The sequence below is a fragment of the Mycena indigotica genome (genome assembly GCF_014461135.1).
Source record: "Mycena indigotica strain 171206Taipei chromosome Unknown Mind.scaff0009, whole genome shotgun sequence".
Taxonomy (NCBI): Eukaryota; Fungi; Basidiomycota; class Agaricomycetes; order Agaricales; family Mycenaceae; genus Mycena; species Mycena indigotica.
In genome coordinates, this window is record NW_023503008.1 from 3,083,369 (window position 1) to 3,103,550 (window position 20,182).

Consider the following 20,182-nt stretch of genomic DNA (forward strand, 5'->3'; position numbering starts at 1 on the left):
GTTTCCGAGCCAATAAAAGTAATATGTTTGATGTGAGGAGACCTCGTGAGTGCGTCTGCTTGCTCTGGATAACAGCACACGAGTTGTACAAGTTCGGCATCAGCGCCACATTCGGCTAAACATTTCCGAATGACTCCAACGAACCACTGTGTTGACCAAAAAACTTGCTCGCTGCATTTCAAAACGATTCCATTACCTTGAAGCAGTTCAACAAGGATAATTGATTGAAAGAGCTGACGCACCCGCAAAGAGAGCGGCAATAATGGGCGACCACGCGTTGTGCAAAGCTGACAATGGAAATCAATGCTTGCCAAGAGAGACAGCAGAGCACGCACGATAGTTCCACGAGACGATAGCGGCGACAACGCCAAGAGGCTCGTAATGGACTTGTGATGTTTTATAAGCGAGAATAAGGTTTCTGCGTCGGGTCTCTGGTCGTAGAGCACGTTCTCCGTGGTCAATCATATACTGCAGTTTGCAACACGTGGTAATAATCTCTCCAAGGGCGGCGTCAACAACTGAGAAGGAGTTGAAGCATAAACCACTTTTGTTGAACATGTGACATACGCGTCTTGCCCGTATCCCTGCAGGCAGTCCGGGCACAAACATCCTGATTTTCGACAAGCCACTTGTTGAGACTTCGCATGACGCGTCGCCTATGGCCGAAGCTGGTCTCCTTCCACTTTTTTTGTGCAATTTGTGCCAATCGAATCTTGTGAGCGATTTCTTCTTCGCTGTCTGCCTTTAAGGTTGCAAGATGCAGCCCAGTCGCGGGGTCAAAGCATGTTATATAGCGAGCGCCTTTGACAGACATGGCCGGGGCGACTTCCTCATTCTCTTGGTGTGAGTTGAGATGCGCGTTTCGAATGAAGATGGATTCGTATTTTGGATCAGCGGCCTGTGGAAAGAGCTAAAAGGGGGGCTGGGAGCATGAATTGGAGTGGCTCACTTCAAGAGGCGGGAAGTCGAACGCGATTGCCGCATACTGAGCTTTGTGGTATCGACTGGCGACTATGTATATTCCCAGGGCGACAAACGCGGTCAAGAGATACGTGACGTCGATTCCCCCACCCTCACCATCTTCTGAGAAGAATGGGTTGAGGGATATGACGGGGTTAAGCAGTAGTCCAACGACCGACATTGGTGTTGAACGTGAGCTGATCCACGAAATATTTTGTGTGACACTGTGACTCCAGTCTTCTCAGGTCTTCCACATATTCCACATTGCGGTTGCTTAGGGTTGCTTCGTGTCTAGAGCAGCGGTACTACGGTAGCGCCATTCTCCAAGAATATAGGCTTTCACCCGTTCGGCCCTCAGACTTTGGCTCCGCCACATGTCGGACACGATTTATCGATACTGTCTACTTCGCTGCCCTTATTGGTGTGTCAGCTCGAATCGTGTGCAGCTGAGGGGCACTTGGATGAAGTTCCTGGCGTATGTCCAATGAGTGAGTACCGTCTATTATCTTATTTTATGGACTGTCACCAAGGAAAGTATCCTCGATCTACCGACATCCCAGCCTTTTGCCGTGCTTGATGAACTTTCTGAACTGTCTTGCGTACATGGACACTCGGCACTTGCGGAAGACTTAGACCTCGATTTCACTCTGAGCGATATTCTCACAGGCTTTCTTGACGGAGACCATTGGGAGAATATAGACTTACTGTCGACGTTTTCAAGTCGCAGCTCACTGTTTACTGCTCACATGCAAGCCTTTTTATTGCAACAAGAAAAGTAGTACATTTATGCGTAGCTTCTGTGTCCAAACAACACAACGAATCGAGACCTCACTGCTGTTTCTTGTCTGAGGCCGGAGTCTCCCCTCTCTTCCAACATCCACCACAGATCATGAAACTTGTCATGCCACAGAGGACGATCCAAACAGCGCGGAAGACGGATTGCACCAGTTCGTTTACCCTATCCCGAAGCCAATCAGAGGATTCAACACTGAGGAGGTGCCCCGTCAGCATCTCGAGGAGCCAGGCCCAGATCGAATGATTAGTCATGCCCACCATCATCCCACTACCACCAGTGGCCACGGCGATGGCCATAACCTCCCATACCAACTTCTTTTCCTCGTCAGCTTCCACCATCGACATGTATGTGCACACAGCGCTCGGAGCAAGGGCAAAGACTGTTGCGAAGGTATTTGGATGCAAGAATGACCCAGCGAGGTTTCCTGGAGCATTCACGACTATGTCATAGAATGCGAGCTTCGCGTAGTCCCCCAGCGCCACACGCCAACTACGTGCTGCACGAATACGAGAGCGGATGTGATCAGCGTTGCCCCCAAAGCATTGCTGACGATATCGTTTCTTTTTGTCGTTTGGCCGGCGTGACAGTCCAGCCGGAATTGGATGGCGGAAGGCACTCAACCGGCAGTATGAATCAAAGGTTTCCTTTACACCTGCCAAAGCAGCAACCCCAGCGCTCCAGCCAGCTGAGGGAGGCGCGTCGGTTAAGACCAAGGTTGATTTTAAAGTGATGTTAAAGACCACTAGCGTGTCCGTTGGCGACGTCACCACGAGGTTATTGTTGCAGTTATTGAAGCGGCAGTACTGAGGCTCGATGACGACCTGAGGTCCCAAGTTTCTTGTTCCCGTCGCAATTGCCGAAGTGCCTATGGCTGGTATCGCAACATTGGAGATGACGACGAGGAAGCACGCCCAGGGCGCCGGGATTTGGTGATGGTTGATGAAGGCAGCGAGTAGAGGATAGATGTGAGTCTGAACCGCTGCGTTGCAAAGAAAAGGGAGACCGTCAATGAGCTTCTTCATCACAAAAGCCAAGCCATCATTCCTCCAGATAGCTTGGGCTATCTCGTCAACGTCTGCGACGCAGGCGACGTCTTCCTGGGCCAACACTTGGACAATCGCCTCCGATTCCAGTTGCGCGTCGTCTGGTGCCATGGCGTCAACGACTCTTAGCAACTGCAAGGCCGCATAGTCTTGCAGCTGCAACTGCATAACCTGCGATGCAAGTCAGTCAGGATGTCAAGATGTCTCTGGATGAGTTTTTACTGGCAAATTGCTTTTGGTTTGCGGTCTTCGTGGCCGTTTCTACTTAGGTAGAAGGGGTGTTACATAATTGATCAGACGCCCTCCTCCGCAAGGCATTGTCTATCCTTTTCTGATTCGCCAGCTGCTTCTACGCTCAGGCGTTTGGCAATCGACTTCCGCTGCTACCGTAGTACGGCTAACGCTTCCCAAGTGTGGTCAACCATGCAGGCTGACATTACAGGACACCCCCAATTCTCTCTCTGAACCTCCTGCTTGAACTTTTAATCCAGTGTTCAAGTTGACACCACTGGCTGAAGGGATATTTGGAGACGTTGTAAACCAGTTCACTACAACAAACTCAACCAAGTGGTTACAATTAGGTGCAAAAAAGGGCTCGGGAAGAGACTACAGTGACATTAGGTAAAAAGCGGATTTGGAGGCGGTTCTACATGTTGTGCATGGCCTGAACACATCTGAGTATTGATACTAGACAACCAAAAGTACATGACATACCTGGGACTCCATACAGAAGGAGCCCAAAAAGCTCCCGTCGCGACATCTTGTTTGTAGGATGATGCGCTTCTTGAAGTAACAACTCAAATTCCGATGGAGTTATCCCAGGCAAAATGTCTGATTCGGGCTGCATCGGCGGCGAATTGATCCCTATCTCTGTGTGCTCAGCATCGCGATCTGGTATGGGCAATGTGGTTGCAGGTTCTGCCAGTGTCCGAGTAGGTGTTACAACCGTTGAGGGATCAAGTGCCAATTTGACATCGTTATGGAGGTTTGGATGGGGGACGAAATAAATTGCCTCGAGCAATTTGTCGTAGACAGTGTTGAAGCCTAGGAGGGGGCCTTCGTGCGACATATCATCTCCGGGACGATGATGAGTGGAAGACACAAAAGCTTTGATTTTCGATGCTGCATTGACGAGGACGGCAAATAGCGAAAGTTGGTCATGGGCTTCGCGTCTCGTCTGAAAACGGATTTCGAGGGGTATGTTGGAGCCAGATTCGCACAGAAATGGTGCATAGTCAACGATACCAGGAGTGTAATTGCGCCAAGTGACCAGCACTGTCGTTTGATGGTTATTGCGTTCAGATGGGTGTATTGCTTGAACTGGTCGACCGCTTGGACACGGCCCACGGGAATGAATGATAAGGATGCGCCATTTCAACTGAGAAATGTCAAGTGGGAGCTCTCCATACTGGGAAGACTGAGTAAAGAATTCACAGCTTGAACAGCAGATCATATACAGGCAAGTTCCTTTTTGCACCGGAATCTTGGGCGTAACGGAAAGCCCACTCATGGTTACATTCTTGAAGTTTGCGAGTTATTTGGATAATAACGTCCAAGGGGGGAGTAATCGCGAAAGAGCCGTATAGATCGAGGCCGGCGTGCCACTCAGTCGAAAGCAGCATAAGGTTACATCTCGCGTCGAGGCTGAAGTTCGCTTGCTGATTGAACTCCAGTCTTGTGAGGAGGGCTTCCTAGGCAGGCTGTCAATGTCTGATAGCTGAAGAAAGATGGACACACAATGGCCTCCTTCACGTCCCGCAAATATTCTTCGGTGTGGTCATGCGGGACAGATCGTAGCGTGTTTATGAGCTGGGCAGCTTGCAGCCAGTCACCGGGTTGACCAGTGACGAAGCAGCGTCGGTCTGTCGCAATGAGCTTCCGGAGAAAGCTCATGCGTTCGTTTTGCTGGAGTATCTCATCGTCCTCTTGTTGTCTGTCTGATTCAGCTGTCGACTCCGTTCTTCCGATGCTGCCGTCCAGGAGGGGGTTACGAGGAAGAGTCGCTGGAGAAATGACTATTCCATATTGGCCCTTATCTTCTGCCCTCAAAGCCGGCCAGACTTGTCGTGGCATTAACTTAGGAGGTTACACCTGTTACGTAACTAGCTGGAGTGAAACCAGTCTTCCCATGGTATCTGAAGTTGTTAGTTTTTTTACCTTGCCACTGGCACTGACATCCTAACCACGACAGCATAGCCTACACATGTCTATGCAGCTTCATATAATCACACACAGATGGGTGGCCATGTACCCGCTTCTTCCAGTCAAGTGATCACTTGCAGCTCACTGAGGTTGATTTGGAGAATAGCGCGACACAAACCGTGTCAGGATAGGATAGAATTACAGGATAGGATATCAGTGATATGATTATAATTTGAAGTAAACCACGTTCCAACCTCTATGCCGTCGATGACTTTGTGTTGTAAGTTTGCAACTCGTGGCTCGAGAGTGTCGATTAGACAATGAAGGCCTAAACATCCTCATGACAACATTTCAGAAAATGCCATGGTCTGGAATGAGGGAATGGAGAGGTGTTGACTTCGCGACCATGGTTGCGGTCCAGGTACGGATGCGGTCCAAGAGGTCGTCCACACGCGACTTATCCAAGTCGGGCTCTGTCAGCAGCTGGGCGTAGGTTTCGCCGGCATCACACAGTAGCTGGGCCGTCCGTTGGAGCAAGTCGGCGGTGTCACTGTCCACATGAGGCTTGGGTGGTGTGACTGTCTTGGGCAGACTCCGTCCGACAAACCAAAGCCTAGACCAGAGCCCACCGCTGACTTGGGCTTTCTCCGCAGTATCCTCCCGCCTCCGGGCAGAGGTACGGTAAACTTGAATGGTGGAACCCATTGCGTCGACGACAAGCACGACAACTTCGAGGGTGGGGGCGCTGAGTGCGGGGCTCGCACGTGCCCAGTCCCAAGCCACACCGAGCGGGGAGAGGTGGCCTGGCAAGGCGGCGGCTGCCCAGTGGTCCATAGGTGTGCATGTGGAACAACATTGGTGCGGTCTCGTGATCGGATACCACTCCGTGAGGTCCGTGAGTTGGATCGTTCCCAGCGTTGCCCTTCTTCCTCCTTGACCACGATGTTGGTCCTTTTGCGCCAAACGAGGCCGGTGTTGCGGCGCGTGCCTTATGCCGCACGGAAATACAGCAGCATACCCGACGAGCCTCCAGCCAAATCCAAAGTGTGGGAGTCGGTGCAGGAAGCAATCAAGGACATAAAGTCTGGGGATGTGCTTCTTTGCGGAGGTGAGTGTCGTTAGCTAAGCTGGCAGCGACTGTTGTTGACCAGCTGAGCAGGGTTTGGCGCGGCGGGAATTCCTGGTGAGCAGGCTGGCGTCAAACGAAGGTGTGGGCTTGATCCGCTGCCCCAGATACCCTTCTGGCAGCCCTCACACGCCGCAAGGACGTGCAGAATCTGACTGGCGTGTCAAACAACGCGGGCTATGGCGATTCGGGTCTTGGTTCGTTCTTTCACGTCTATGGCCACAATATGAATCCACACAGGCAAGCTGCTGAACAGCCAGCAACTGGGGAAGATCATTGCTTCTTACCCTGGAGGGTGCGTGACCGTGTTTCGTATTCTGGCTGCCGCTCAATTTGGTCCCCAGAAACAAGCTCTTTGAGTCGTTATACCTCAAGGGTGAAATATCACTTGAGCTTACGCCTCAAGGCACGCTTGCAGAACGGTTACGAGCCCATGCAGCGGGAATTCCCGCGTTCTACACACCGACAGGCGCGTCTACAGCGGTGGAAGACGGCTCGATTCCTATGCGCTATAACGAGGGCGGCTTCTCAGCTGGTGTCGCGCTTCCGGGCATCAAGAAAGAGTCGCGCGAGTTTAACGGACGAAAGTACATCATGGAAACCGCCATTGCCGGCGATATCGCCTTCATTCACGCCTGGAAGGTTGACGAGTCTGGCAACGCCGTCTTCCGCTACGCGTCCAACAACTTCAGCACGGTTATGGCGCGCAACGCAAAGCTGACGATTGTCGAGGTTGGTCATCGTATATTATTGGCTAGACTAACCACATACTCCAGGCAGAGCATATCGTCCCTGTTGGTTCCCTTTCACCAAACGCGATCCATCTGCCCGGAATCTATGTCGACCGCATAGTGCGAGCCACCGAGCCTAAAATCATCGAAGTCGTCACAGTCGCACCGGACCCCAAGGAAACTCAGAACGAGAGCCAGAAACTTTCGCCCGAAAGGGCAGCTGCGCAAGCCCAACGACACCGAATTGCAAAACGCGCGGCCAAGGAGATCAAAGATGGGTTCTACGTCAACCTTGGGATTGGCATGCCGACTTTGGTGCCTGAACATCTCGAGAAGGGCGTCAAGGTCTGGCTGCAGAGTGAAAACGGTATCCTGGGGATGGGGCCCTACCCGACCAAGGAAAAGTTGGACGCCGATCTGATCAACGCTGGCAAAGAAACGGTGACTCTCCTGCCTGGTGCCTCAGTTTTCGGTGCGTTGAACAGGGTGTGGTTTTTTTTTTATTAACGGTTCATAGATTCAAGCGACTCGTTTGCGATGATTCGTGGCGGACACATTGACGTGGCTATCCTTGGTGTAGGTTCTGTCAAGCAGCAGCAAACGAATACTTACCCTTGTTCCTAAGGCGATGCAAGTCTCGGAGGCAGGCGACATTGCGAACTTTATGATTCCGGGCAAGATGGTCAAAGGCATCGGCGGTGCGATGGACCTGGTATCAAACCCAGACAAGACCAAGGTTATTGTGACGATGGAACATACTGCCAAGGACGGAAGCCACAAGATCCTCAAGCAATGTTCTCTCCCACTGACTGGGGCACGGACCGTCAGCCAGATAATCACGGAGCTCTGCGCGTTTGACGTTGACCGCGTCAATGGGGAACTGACGCTCACAGACCTTGCCGAAGGTGTAACGCTGGAAGAAGTTAAGGCCAAAACTGGATGCGACTTCAAAGTTGCACCGAGGGTACAATAGGCCTCTTGTGATCGTTGTGCCAGTAGTAAAGGTTTTAATTTTTTCTATGAACTAGCATAAAGAGGGAGTATAAGATATTGGTTGAGGTTGCGTCAGAACGAGGGTATCGGGTGGAATGCAAGGCCAGGCTAGGCTACACGGAGTTTGATATGGAAGAAGAAACAAAGAAACGAGTCGTGTAAGCGCGAGTCCCGGACACAAATATTTAATGCGATGTCCGTATGTCCACCCGCAACACTCACGTGGCAGCAGCAACAGGAACTGAAGCAGCAGCAGCAGCATCCTTGACACTTGCACTAGAGTCCTTTTTCCGTACGAGTTTTTTCAAACCCGAGAGCCCGCTCATCGTCTTCTTGTGCTTGTGTTTCTTAGTCGATGGTTCTGTAGATGCTGCCGCCGTTTGTGAGCCAACCGATTCGGCTATAGACTCGGCGTCCGTATCGACTTCGCCATCAGTTTGGGTTGCTGCTGTCTCCTCCTCCTCCTTTTGCTCCCCTTCCGAGGTGCCCGCAATACCCCCACCACCAACAAGTCGAATAGTCACATCAGGATCAACGGCGTCAACGGCGTCTCCAGTAGGGTCGTCTTGTGGTAAAGATATGAGCTCCGCCGACTCGGTGCTTGATGGTCGGGGAGGAGAAGGTGCGATGGGTGCGGCATCCAAAGGAGGAGCAGAGTCTGCTAGAAGGTCGGGAACTGGTTCGGGAGTGGGGGGAAGTGCTGCTGGACTAGGTATTGAGGGGAGAGCTTTTGCCACGTGATTGACCTCGCGCATGCCCATTGCCCTGCCAGACTCAAGATCATCGTGGAACGAGGAACGGGGTGAATCCGAAGGTGATGGCGGGACATCGATATCACTTTCTGTAGGGAGGTCAACAGGTAGCGGCGCTGGTGGCTTGGTGACATTGATGGTGGGGACTGGTGTTGGTGTTGAATTAACAGGCGTTGAAACGTCGTCGGTAACAATTTTTTGAGCTTCGCCATCCGGGGGGACAACCACACCAAGGTCAGCAGAAGGCTTTTCCTATCCAACTAAGTCAGAAGTGCAAACGGAAAAAAAGTAAAACGGACCACATACCTGGACTTGTTCTTCGAAGACGGGTTCCAATGACTCCGTTACGACGCCCATTTCATACCATTTTTGCAGACTTCGGTCTGCCCAGGCTTCAAACACATTCCATCCCCTATACTCGCCAGCCAGACGTAAGCCGCCTCCAGCACCGTTGTCCCCGCCGCCGTCACCTTGGCCACGACCAGTGCCGTCGTAAAAGTAGCTCTCGTAACCAATATCATCTTCGGCCTCATCACTGTTGTCGCCAACTCCAATCTCGTAGCCCTCGCCATTTTCAAGATCGTCAACAAACAATGCAAGCCATTTTGCCCAACCTGCGGGACCCTCCCCGCCCCATAGAACGACCTTGGTGTCAAAGTCTCGCCCGAACACGATTACTTGGCCAGCTTGGCCGCCGTCAGCTGGATTGAGGTCGACTCCAACGTAGTTGCCGGCCTTGTCAGCGATGAGTGGTATCCAGCCTCGTTGAGAGTACTCTTTGCGGATCCATCCAGTTGGAACAGAGCGCATCCCTTCACGCAATCGAAGGTTTGCACCAGTGGCCGGGTCATCATCGACCTCCCTCCAAAAGCGCCATTCGTCAAGGACGTCATCGAGTGGGAGCAGAGTCATGCCAAAGAAAAGGCCTTCAGCACAACCAGCGGCCGACTCTGCTTCTTGGCCATCGACAGTCAGATACGACTCGCGTACGACTCGCGGCAACTCGAAGCCGAACTGTTCTTCCACAAGTGCAAGGTCTTGCGGTAGTATGCCGTAATTCAGTGTGTCGCCAAGCTCGGGATATTCGCGACCAAGCCACGCACGAAGTCGGTCCCACGTTACGGAGAGAGGTGGGTAGGCAGAGGGAGTGTGGAGTGGGTCGCTGTGGTGGGTGGGGAGAAGACTTGATGATGTTGCGCTGAAAGGACATAAGCCTATTTGGTAGTAGAAAAGCTAAAGACACAGACGTCGGAGGACCGTAACCATAAGAAGGCGCGCTCAAAGGAGAGTTTTGCGGTGGATATGTATATGAGGGTCCGGCTGCACTCTCGAGGTCATCTGGGTTGAAAGCGTCGGGATGATTCTGCCCAAATACGGGAGAACTAGTCCGTAGAGAAAATGCGTCGTGGGTCGAGTGCATGGCCTGGCCCCGACGGTCTTGCGAGGCACCGGTGGAGAATAAATTCCTGAACCAAGCCATATGATGACGATGCGGGACAGAGAGTGAAGGCGCCTAGCGTGACACATCACAGGGTCACACAAATATTCTCTCGTCGTTCACCCTCGTTCAACGCCGCAGGATAGTGCGTATCTATGCCGAGACTTGGCTTCAACTGACACAAATAAGGGCCAAGCTCCAGATAGTATGAGTCTTATGGTCTGGAGACATTTTTACAGTGCTTATTAGTGGATCACTATAAGTAGTGGGCAAACTACAACAATCTCAACTGTTTTTCCATGCTCGTACCCGACAGTAGCAAGCCTCGACAAATACTATTGTGGTAAGTACTGGTACCTCTGAAGACTCATAAGCAAGGTAAACTTGAGCTTTCGGCTGCGGGCCGATGTGACCAAGACGTGACACCTCGATGTGACCAAGACGTGACACCTCAATGCCGCAGTTTATCAACAATACAAGTTTGCACGAGCCGTTGGTGCGCTCGGCGCTACCTGCATTACGCCTACTCTTGAGGGCACTATTGCAGCGTTAAGAGATGCGATTACCCCTCTTCCTCCGCATATTGTGAAGATGAAGGAAGAGTTGCTGGTGAACTTGGATGACGGCCGAGACCCAGTTGCCTTGCAGAATCTGGTACAGCTGGCGGAACTCAACGGGATTGCCATTGCCGTTGCGACATGCTTCGAGGAGACACCACATCATCCAGCAGCTTTGGCCGCGCTCAGTGTGAGCCGGGTTCTCATCAGCTGTGGCCACTGCTGGTTAGCCAAACGCGAAGACGATTACCTACTCCCATACCTGTATTGGGTCTTTCCATACGGCACTCTCGATAACCCTCACCGATGTATCTCCCCTGTGATTGCCTACCTCCAAATCGTCATGCGCAGCACACCTATGGACCACTGGGAAGCCGCCGCCTTGCCAGGCCACCTCTCCCCGCTCGGTCACGGTGTGGCGTGGGACTGTGCACGTGCGAGCCCCGCACTCAGCGCCCCCACCCTCGAAGTTGTCGTGCTTGTCGCAATGGGTTCCACGTTGGCCCTCAAGTCTAGTATCTCGTTGCTGCTGAGACCCAGACACAAGAGTATATATTGTCACATACTTACACCTTCAACAACAACTTTATAATATGGTTTCCAGTTTATTTTGAGGGCTATATTGACATGAACGATCAGATCAGTGGCAAAAAACAAGCCTATATCCTTGCCTTTAATGTTGACCCAGACTTTCTCGACATAAGGCAATCCCGATGGATTCTTTTCGGTGGCGAACCAAATCGGAGTCTCAGGCGTCCGGATTTCTTGTTCCAGTTTTCTGAGGTATGGATCATGGGGAATTCTGTCGTCGCCAGTAGCGAGACTAAAGAGTGCCTTGGTTTGAGGATCAAAGAACCCCAAGAGGACAACAAGGCATCCGGGGCATGTCCAGGTGTACTTGGCACAGGTGGCGACGAGTTCTGACCCCGTAACCTCGTTAACAAGTGCAATATGGTCAGCGTTGTCGATGTCGATTTCCCGAAGAAGCACGTAGCCATACAGACAGACTTGGTCTTGCATTTCGGGTGGCGGCAGGGACAGCGGTTGCATTTCATTGTCCGGCCTACAATCGATTGGTCACTGGCAGGCCCATTTTGGTCTCCGAGGCACTAACCAATAGAAGTCAACTCGTTTTCCGTAGGCTATATGCTCCCAACTCAACTCATGCGAAGATGGATCTGGACTTGCGAAAGGCATGACTTGTGACGTTTCGTTACACTAGGAAGTGAAGGAAGGTGATAGGGGGATAGTCGAAGTTTTATCAGCTGCCTTTCTCAAGTTTTTCGAAAACGAACAAAATCGAGGATAACTGCGCTGGCAGCGCTGCGGTCGTGGAGATCGCTTGTCTACATAATTGGCGACGGTGGTTTCGTTTGGTGAGCTGATCTAAGCTGAGAATGCGATCATGGGCAACAGGATAATAGCCTTCTTCTACTGTGGTACGTCCTGTTTTACTTCCAGCTCTTTGTGCACTCATGCCAGCCCCAAGTCCTGCTCGCATTACCGTCAGCATACCGAATCTAACCAACAAAAACACGCACCTTCTCAATCAAACGTTGTGCAATTGGATGGAACCCGGTCTTGTTCGCTTTCCATGTCTCCAACGCCAGCTCACGGTCGACCTTGACCATCTCACGGAAGACGGGCCTGCAGAACTTCATCCTGCCCTTGATAACACCCGTTCCATCGTCGCCAATGACCCACTTGGCCGCGTCTCCCACGAAACGCTTGGCAGTCTCCGAGGTAGGCGGACTGAGCACAAGTTCGTAGAACCGCAGTCGTACTTCGCTGTTCGGCGTAGAGTCGATCTTGTAAACGCTGCCGAGTGTGGTAAGGTGTGTTAATGAAAGCGCGGGGAGTGCTTGTAGGCGCTCAAGGAAGACAATGATTTGGTTGGCATTGAAGCCCTCCAAATCGTCGGGTTTGAATAATGACAAGTCAGTAGCATCACGTGCAGCATCCCAGCGGTCAGCAAGCGCATAAGCTGCTTGCGCGAGTGTTGTATCGTATTCCATTTTGACAGGGAGCTCAATGCCTTCGCCGTAGAACCAGGCATTCCAGTCGATGGTATCGAGAAGCTTGACGACGTCTGGGGAGTTTTTCTGGTAATAGCCATAAAGATGGTCTTTCCATTGCTGGGTGGTGATGCTCTTGCCGATGTAGGTGTTCACATAATCTTTGACATATGGCAGGAACACATCCAAACCACCAATCGTACGCTCTGTTCTTGCATTCAGTCACGAATACCAATAACCAGAAAAACACCAACCGATATGAAGGATCAAGTTCGCGCCTTTCTCATACGGGACTTGAGAATACGCATCGTCTGGGTCTTCGCCCTTTGCATACTCAATAACGAGTCGTTGATATTCTGGCTTGTTTGCATAGCGCTTCAGGTCGTCGACAAGACCTTTGGCACCGATGATAAAAGAGAATCCTCGAGCCGCCTCCGAATCGTGAAGCGTCTTTTGCATCAACCTCTCGATATAGACCGTCCAGCCCTCATTTAACCAGAAATGCTCAGCATGAGCATGGCTGACTAGACATTAAAAGCGAGGAAACAGAATGAATCTTGCAGACAGACGTTACACCGTTGCCAAAATACGAGTGCGTGAGCTCATGAACGACGACATCGACCAATGTCCGGTCCCCAGTGAGCAGGCTCGGCGTCAAAAACGAGAGGCAAGCATTTTCCTAATCATCATCAGTTCAGGTACAAGTATTTGCATAGTGCAGTTACCATTCCACCGTAAGGGAATGCCGGAGGCAGCACAAGCAGATCATAAACGTGGAATTTGTACGGGACAACGAGTCCCTCTTCTGCAGCGAGGAACCTATGGGGCAAGATCTGAGCAGAACGAGAGAACAACGAATCACACACTTGGCTGTATCTTCACTGAACTCCCAGTAAGCCGCATCGATCAACTCTGGCTCTGCCCAGATACCAGTCCGCCACGATTTCCCCTTGATGGTAGGGAACGGCCGATAGACAACGTTTCCGCTTGCGATTGCCAACAAGTAGGAGGGGATCGGAACCGTCTGCTCGTACTTGTATTCCACCACATCTTTGCCGACTTCTTTCCCTGCATGAGGAGGACCTGAGACGGGAGGAGAAATGCAGACAGCAGACAGCAGAACAGGCAGGGTTGAACGAACGGTGGCGGTGTATGTCTGCAAATCGGATGAGAGGTCGGGCTAACTGTGCGCGAAACACACAATTTTGGCTGACGGGCTGTCTGGACCAAACGTTCAAAACGGTGCTTTTGGGGTCAAAAGATGGTGACCTTGAAGTGGAGCAAGTGCTCGGGCGTGGATTGGTTGACACTGGCTGAAGAGATATGGGAATCGTTTGCCTTGGGTTTGCCTGGAGTGGCATGAGTGAAAGGTTTTTGGTGGATAATATAGTAAACACACTCTTTCTCCAGCCACTGGAGCGCGGTACAGTCCTTCGTGGTGCTATACGCAATGGCGATCTTGACGGACGTGCCTTTCTTCAGGCCTTTCGGGAGCGTGACATGAAGTGCAGAGCCCATAACCTCATGGTGAGCCTTCAAATCGAACTGAACGAACAATCGCGTCTTCAGAGCGGGTCCAAAATACGACTAAACGGAACGCAAACGGACCGCAGCTTCCGACCCGTCGACCTTCGCCGCCGTCACTTGAAGATACCCTGTGTCGAAGCTGTGCCCAGCCGTTAAACGACCGCGAGCAAAACTTTAGCGAGGCCGTACATGGCTTCAGTTACGTCGTCCTCCTGCACAGTCAGATCATGGGTCGCAGACCCAGACACTGTCTTTTCCGCAAAATCAACCGTCCAGTCGAGGTCGACGTTGGTCGACAGAATCTTATCGAAGTTGGATTGCGATGCAGGGTCCATGAAGGTAGAGTCGGAGAGGTTGATCGATAATATGGTATCCCCAAATGGCAAGAGAAGCACCTATTTTGGGTTAAATTATTACATAAATTATTATCTATGTATTCTCTTCTTTCCCTTTGAGTCAAATACCTATTTCCTGTTTGAGCAAAGATGTGTATGAGAAGATTGTTTTCCACTATGAAATGTACTACCCTTCGACCACAATTTTGTAATATGGTTCCCAGTTGTTTGTCAAAGCTATTGACATATGAGATTGACGAGAAGAGAGATATACTTACTTGCCTTCGGTATTGATCTGGACCGTCTTGCCATTGCCATTCAACAATTTGAACGAGCCTTACGTGAAATCAACTTACAAATGGTTCGTTTTTTCCAACAGCGAACCAAGTGGGAGCCTTGGGCGCCTTGATGACTTCTTCCAGATCCCTCAGGAAGGGATCATGAGGTATCCTGTCATCGCCAGTGGCGAAAGTAAAGACCGTTTTCGTAGTAGGATCAAAAAAACCCAAAAAGACAACAAAGTCTTGTGGGCGTGCCACTGTCCAGGTGAACCTTGCACAGGCCCGGATGGCAACGAGTTCCGACCCTATAACGCTGTTGCGTAGCGCAGGATAATCGGGGCTCTCGGTGTCGAGAAGCACATAGCCATACAGACAGAGTTGGTCTTGCATTTCGGGTGGTGGCAGGGACAACGTTTGCATTTCGTTGTCCGGCCTATTAGAATCGATTGATGAACCCCAGCCATGGTAGTGGGAGACACGGACCAGGAGAAATACACTCGTCTTCCGTAGGCGAAGTGCTCCCAACTAAAGTCACGGTCTGAGGATGGACTTTCGAAAGGCATTTTGTGGTTTGTTGTGTGTCAAAGAAGAGAATGTGTGATATAGGGGCTCTGCCTCGCCCAAATTGACCCGCAACATTTTCAGCGCACGCACCGCGGTTAACATTCAATCGTATCGACACGCTAGACCAAATCACATCGGACAGTTCTTATGTTCGGCGCTCACAGGAAAGGAAGACGACAACTTTGTGATATCGTCGCCAGTTTATTTTCAGAGCTGAAAACGGCGAGTCCTCTTGTAACACGAGCAATGTCCATGCATCGGACTGCCACTCGGCAAAATCGCAGTTGTTGGATAGAGGAAACTATGCGTCTTCACCTTGCCTTCTTCACCTTGCGCCCTTTCAACCCCTCTGCAGCAAGCAACCGCTCAATTTCTGCACGAATCTCGCCCAAATTGACCCGCAACGTTTTTGCATCCTCGAATTTCCGTTGAGCTTTTGCCTCCTCGACATACGTCTCCAACAGCGCCTCTTGCTCCAGTAACGGCTGGAGCGCCAGTGCTGTAGCAGACGACGGGTCGATCAAGTCTTCTTCCTCTTCGACGGCTACTGGGGTTGCCGAGGTTGCCGTATTTGCGCGTTTGGGCATAGGCAGAGACTGCCTGATGGTCAACAAACAGGCTACGAAATTTATTGATGATATATACCTGGAGAGGGAACATGTTCTTCTGTAAGAACAGATTTGCCCGCGTCATGACTGCGATCTGGACTCGTTCCTGTGACCCGCCGTTGGGTGCAGCGAGGTTTCGTATCCGCTTTGCAATCGCGTCGTATTGCGCGAACGCTTCAAGCAACCGCTTTCTGGCGGCGGAGGCTTCTTTCGTAGGCTGAGAATCATGACTAGACTCGAATGAGCGGTTAAAAATTCCAGGTGACGAGCCACGAACGTCAGGCTAAGAATCAATTCTTGGAACTGCGGTAGAGAGTCTTCAATCTCCTTCTCCAGAGCAATGAAAGCATCGTAAAGCCTGACGAACGTCGGGACATGAGTAGCTTGCTGGTGATACTGCTGTCGTCTGTTGAACATAAGCAACACCTCCCTGACTGACAACCCCCACATACAGCAACACAGGCCGGCACTGATTGCATATTCTGACGCCTCGTAGAAACTTCTCTTCCTCTGCAAGTTCCTGAGGTGGTATTGGACCGCCGACAGTTGAGGTCTTCCGCTTCCGTACACCATAGTCAACACCCTCACCCACTTCTTCAATCTCTCGCGTCTTGGGATCGACAACGAACAGAATGGAGCATAATTGCGGTCGTTGAGGTCGTTTCACCGGTTGCGCACATATTATCTGTCCACATAATCGGCAATGATGCTTTCGATTGGTGAGCTGGTGGAAGTTGGCCCTACAAATTTTTTCAAATATAGTGTGGGGGAAACACGCAAACACCTACAGACACAAAGGGCACTTGCTTACGGCTGAATCTTCTTCCCACGGAGTTATCCGTTGTTCAGCAGCTGCAGTCTTGTGAATAGTAACACCACAAGGACGAAGAAAAACAAACATCGAGTATCCTCCTTGCCCCCACTCAAAATACTCTTGATGTCAATATCAAAAAACGAAGAAGCACGCCGACTCTGAGTTGCTTGCGGTAGCATACCAGGACGCCTTTTCGCTTCATTGGGGAAATGAAGAGAAATGAGTTTTTCTAACCGTCGTTCCAATTTTGTCCTTTCAGATGAGGCATAGCCAGCTGACACAGCATGAGCTTGTCGATGAGCAATGAACTCGTCAGTTCTTGGGCGATAGACGCCCTTGGGCTGGAAACCTGGTCGATATGGCGCTGATGTTTGCCGAGGAGGAGTGGGTGGACTCAACGCTGAGGGCGAAGGAGGTGCTGGGCTAGGAGATGTTTGGCGAGATATTGTCGCAGAAGAAGCGCGAGAGATGCTTGCAGGTGATGTTGGCTGCAATGATGACGTTCGCTGAGGAGGAACCACAGTGGTGGCTAGCGTGGCTGCTACCGCATCGGCGTTGAGTGGGGTTGAATGTCTGCGATTTTCAACCAAGGATGGAAGCGGTGATGGCCGGGACGGGGAAGAAGACAATGATGATTCGGCAAATACGGATGCTGGTCGTTGGGAGTGCTCGGCCACGAGGGGGGATCGTGCAGCGGGTAAACCGAGTGATGAGCTGGAAATAGTTCGTGTGTGACCACCAGCTAACGGAGAAGAGGGTAATGGTGTCCGTGGCGCGCGTGGGACACGACGAAATGTAGAGGTCTTGCGGGGCTTATCGTCTGGTAAAGCTGTAGAAGATGAAGCGGCAGGTGAGGATGGTGGTTCGATGGGAAGTTGTGGAGAGGGAGTTGTGGGTGAGCCGTTGACTAAAGGAGGTTCTGGCTCGGTGATAGGCGACGCGGGTGGGGAAGGGTTTAGGACGACAACAGGAAGTGGAGGCGATTTCGGAAGGTCGATAGTTTCAGGTGTTGATATCTCAATCACTGGACTGTCTTTCTCAGAAGCAGAGACTCCATTCTGAACGGCTGGAGGTGAGGCGGGGACTAATAAGCTTGTTGGTCGGGAAGTCGGAGGTGACGCGGCGGGAACGGTGATGGTTCTAACTTGCGCATTAGACGTATAAGAGTGTCGTTTAGACTAGGGTTATCGGTGAGACCCCCCAAATTATTCGCCACGAAAGCTTACGCGGTAGGCCTGGTAAGGCACACTGGGTGCGTTGTCCGTCATCCTGAGAGGTCACTGCGGGAAGGTCATGATGGCGGCACGGAAACCGCGCTTGTCACGTCAGGTTACACATCTTCTGAGCTGCTATGTCGGCTCCCTCAGGTATCGAGATCACCGATGAGCTGAAGAAAATATTCGGCGAGGCAGTCGACAGCAAACAAACGCGGTTCATCAAAGTCTCAATCGTGAATGGTTTGTCGCGCCACCAGGCTCTACACCGTTCACAATTTTTCAAGAGGCTCTCGTCCACACATCATCCATTCCAGTTCAAGGCTCCTTTCAAGAAGATCTCCAATTATTGGACTCGGAAGACATCCTCCAAGAAAATACTCCTGCCTACCTATTGACCAAACTTGACGATAATGAATGGCTCGTCATCTACTTTGTCCCAGACACGGCCAAAGTCAGGGAGAAGGTGCACAATGTCGAATTCTATTCATATTAACACTCTTATACGCATCAGATGCTCTATGCGTCTTCACGCGCGTCGCTTCTCAAATCCCTTGGTTCCTCCCTCTTCACTGACTCGATCTTCGCAACATCCAAGGCAGATCTGACTCCAGAAGCATATACTGCACATCGCAGGCATGTGACTGCACCAAAGCCTCTTTCTGCCAGCGAGCAGGAAATGGCCGATGTTCGTGCCGCAGAAAGGCAAGCAGGTGGAATGAGCGCGTACCAAGGAAGCCGTGCAAGGACCTCCCATATTGGTCAAACTGTCGGCATGGCGTGGGCTGAGGACCTCCAAGAAACCGTGAAAGGACTCGGCGAGCGCGATGAGTCCGTCCTGGTTGTTTCTAGTCAGTGAATTTTGCCTAATTCCCCCTCAAGCTCATAGTATAATATATGAAGAGACGCAGCCACGCCAGCCACCACCGTGTTTCCACCTCAAAAACTGATTTCTCTCCATTTCCCCGATGAACCGAAAAGGCGTCCTGGTATGCTACCGCAAGCAACTCAGAGTCGGCGTGCTTCTTCGTTTTTTGATATTGACATCAAGAGTATTTTGAGTGGGGGCAAGGAGGATACTCGATGTTTGTTTTTCTTCGTCCTTGTGGTGTTACTATTCACAAGACTGCAGCTGCTGAACAACGGATAACTCCGTGGGAAGAAGATTCAGCCGTAAGCAAGTGCCCTTTGTGTCTGTAGGTGTTTGCGTGTTTCCCCCACACTATATTTGAAAAAATTTGTAGGGCCAACTTCCACCAGCTCACCAATCGAAAGCATCATTGCCGATTATGTGGACAGATAATATGTGCGCAACCGGTGAAACGACCTCAACGACCGCAATTATGCTCCATTCTGTTCGTTGTCGATCCCAAGACGCGAGAGATTGAAGAAGTGGGTGAGGGTGTTGACTATGGTGTACGGAAGCGGAAGACCTCAACTGTCGGCGGTCCAATACCACCTCAGGAACTTGCAGAGGAAGAGAAGTTTCTACGAGGCGTCAGAATATGCAATCAGTGTCGGCCTGTGTTGCTGTATGTGTAGGGGGTTATCAGTCAGGGAGGTGTTGCTTATGTTCAACAGACGACAGCAGTATCACCAGCAAGCTACTCATGTCCCGACGTTCGTCAGGCTTTACGACGCTTTCATTGCTCTGGAGAAGGAGATTGAAGACTCTCTACCGCAGTTCCAAGAATTGATTCTTAGCCTGACGTTCGTGGCTCGTCACCTGGAATTTTTAACCGCTCATTCGAGTCTAGTCATGATTCTCAGCCTACGAAAGAAGCCTCCGCCGCCAGAAAGCGGTTGCTTGAAGCGTTCGCGCAATACGACGCGATTGCAAAGTGGATACGAAACCTCGCTGCACCCAATGGGGGGTCACAGGAACGAGTCCAGATCGCAGTCATGACGCGGGCAAATCTGTTCTTACAGAAGAACATGTTCCCTCTCCAGGTATATATCATCAATAAATTTCGTAGCGCGTTTGTTGATCATCAGGCAGTTTCTACCTATGCCCAACCAAACGCGCAAATACAACGGCCTCGGCAACCCCTGTAGCCGTCTGAAGGACGGCTTTGTCGGGAGTGTGGCGCTCACAATGAGCGAATAAGGCTTATGCGGGGCTGTAGACGACGAGATGATATACCTAATGGCTGATAATCGGGTGCCGCTGCTCGTAGTTAAGCATCGTCGTTCCCCGCTTCATAAAAGTAGAATCACTGATTGACAGTAATGAGTTTGCTTGCTCTCCGCCCCCATTGCACATAACAAACACCATTTATCAAAAGA

General features: G+C 51.2%; 7 protein-coding genes across 7 annotated transcripts; 2 read left to right on the forward strand and 5 right to left on the reverse strand.

Moving 5' to 3' along the window:
* Positions 1 to 3,416: 3,416 nt before the first annotated feature.
* Positions 3,417 to 4,872, reverse strand: MIND_01074600 (uncharacterized protein; the record flags this gene model as incomplete). Its single annotated transcript, XM_037367320.1, has 4 exons — positions 3,417 to 3,463; positions 3,514 to 4,207; positions 4,257 to 4,490; positions 4,537 to 4,872. The coding sequence occupies 4 exons, from the start codon at positions 4,870 to 4,872 to the stop codon at positions 3,417 to 3,419; spliced, it is 1,311 nt and encodes a 436-aa protein (XP_037216714.1).
* Positions 4,873 to 5,292: 420 nt separating this feature from the next.
* On the reverse strand, positions 5,293 to 5,790 carry MIND_01074700 (uncharacterized protein; the record flags this gene model as incomplete). The annotated part of the gene is made up of 1 exon (XM_037367321.1): positions 5,293 to 5,790. Exon 1 carries the CDS (start codon positions 5,773 to 5,775, stop codon positions 5,293 to 5,295), a length of 483 nt encoding a protein of 160 aa, XP_037216715.1. The 5' UTR covers positions 5,776 to 5,790.
* A 93-nt stretch (positions 5,791 to 5,883) lies between these two features.
* MIND_01074800 (Succinyl-CoA:3-ketoacid-coenzyme A transferase) lies at positions 5,884 to 7,771 on the forward strand (the record flags this gene model as incomplete). The annotated part of the gene is made up of 8 exons (XM_037367322.1): positions 5,884 to 6,049; positions 6,101 to 6,124; positions 6,175 to 6,264; positions 6,308 to 6,362; positions 6,412 to 6,799; positions 6,844 to 7,270; positions 7,316 to 7,374; positions 7,424 to 7,771. The coding sequence occupies 8 exons, from the start codon at positions 5,884 to 5,886 to the stop codon at positions 7,769 to 7,771; spliced, it is 1,557 nt and encodes a 518-aa protein (XP_037216716.1).
* Positions 7,772 to 8,009: 238 nt separating this feature from the next.
* Positions 8,010 to 10,050, reverse strand: MIND_01074900 (SMI1-KNR4 domain-containing protein; the record flags this gene model as incomplete). Its single annotated transcript, XM_037367323.1, has 3 exons — positions 9,791 to 10,050; positions 8,850 to 9,741; positions 8,010 to 8,795 (listed from the first exon to the last, which is right to left on the reverse strand). The coding sequence occupies exons 1-3, from the start codon at positions 10,021 to 10,023 to the stop codon at positions 8,010 to 8,012; spliced, it is 1,911 nt and encodes a 636-aa protein (XP_037216717.1). The 5' UTR covers positions 10,024 to 10,050.
* Positions 10,051 to 12,011: 1,961 nt separating this feature from the next.
* On the reverse strand, positions 12,012 to 15,259 carry MIND_01075000 (Leuk-A4-hydro-C domain-containing protein; the record flags this gene model as incomplete). The annotated part of the gene is made up of 14 exons (XM_037367324.1): positions 12,012 to 12,029; positions 12,080 to 12,759; positions 12,808 to 13,073; positions 13,123 to 13,232; positions 13,279 to 13,372; positions 13,420 to 13,709; positions 13,755 to 13,774; positions 13,823 to 13,902; positions 13,953 to 14,098; positions 14,162 to 14,219; positions 14,270 to 14,475; positions 14,694 to 14,751; positions 14,800 to 15,129; positions 15,180 to 15,259. The coding sequence occupies 14 exons, from the start codon at positions 15,257 to 15,259 to the stop codon at positions 12,012 to 12,014; spliced, it is 2,436 nt and encodes an 811-aa protein (XP_037216718.1).
* A 312-nt stretch (positions 15,260 to 15,571) lies between these two features.
* Positions 15,572 to 17,950, reverse strand: MIND_01075100 (FYVE-type domain-containing protein; the record flags this gene model as incomplete). Its single annotated transcript, XM_037367325.1, has 7 exons — positions 15,572 to 15,856; positions 15,906 to 16,098; positions 16,146 to 16,274; positions 16,321 to 16,608; positions 16,657 to 16,720; positions 16,768 to 17,860; positions 17,909 to 17,950. The coding sequence occupies 7 exons, from the start codon at positions 17,948 to 17,950 to the stop codon at positions 15,572 to 15,574; spliced, it is 2,094 nt and encodes a 697-aa protein (XP_037216719.1).
* Positions 17,951 to 18,033: 83 nt separating this feature from the next.
* Positions 18,034 to 20,003, forward strand: MIND_01075200 (FYVE-type domain-containing protein; the record flags this gene model as incomplete). The annotated part of the gene is made up of 9 exons (XM_037367326.1): positions 18,034 to 18,139; positions 18,184 to 18,362; positions 18,411 to 18,751; positions 18,800 to 18,981; positions 19,029 to 19,092; positions 19,141 to 19,428; positions 19,478 to 19,606; positions 19,654 to 19,846; positions 19,896 to 20,003. 9 exons carry the CDS (start codon positions 18,034 to 18,036, stop codon positions 20,001 to 20,003), a joined length of 1,590 nt encoding a protein of 529 aa, XP_037216720.1.
* Between the last annotated feature and the right edge of the window lie 179 nt (positions 20,004 to 20,182).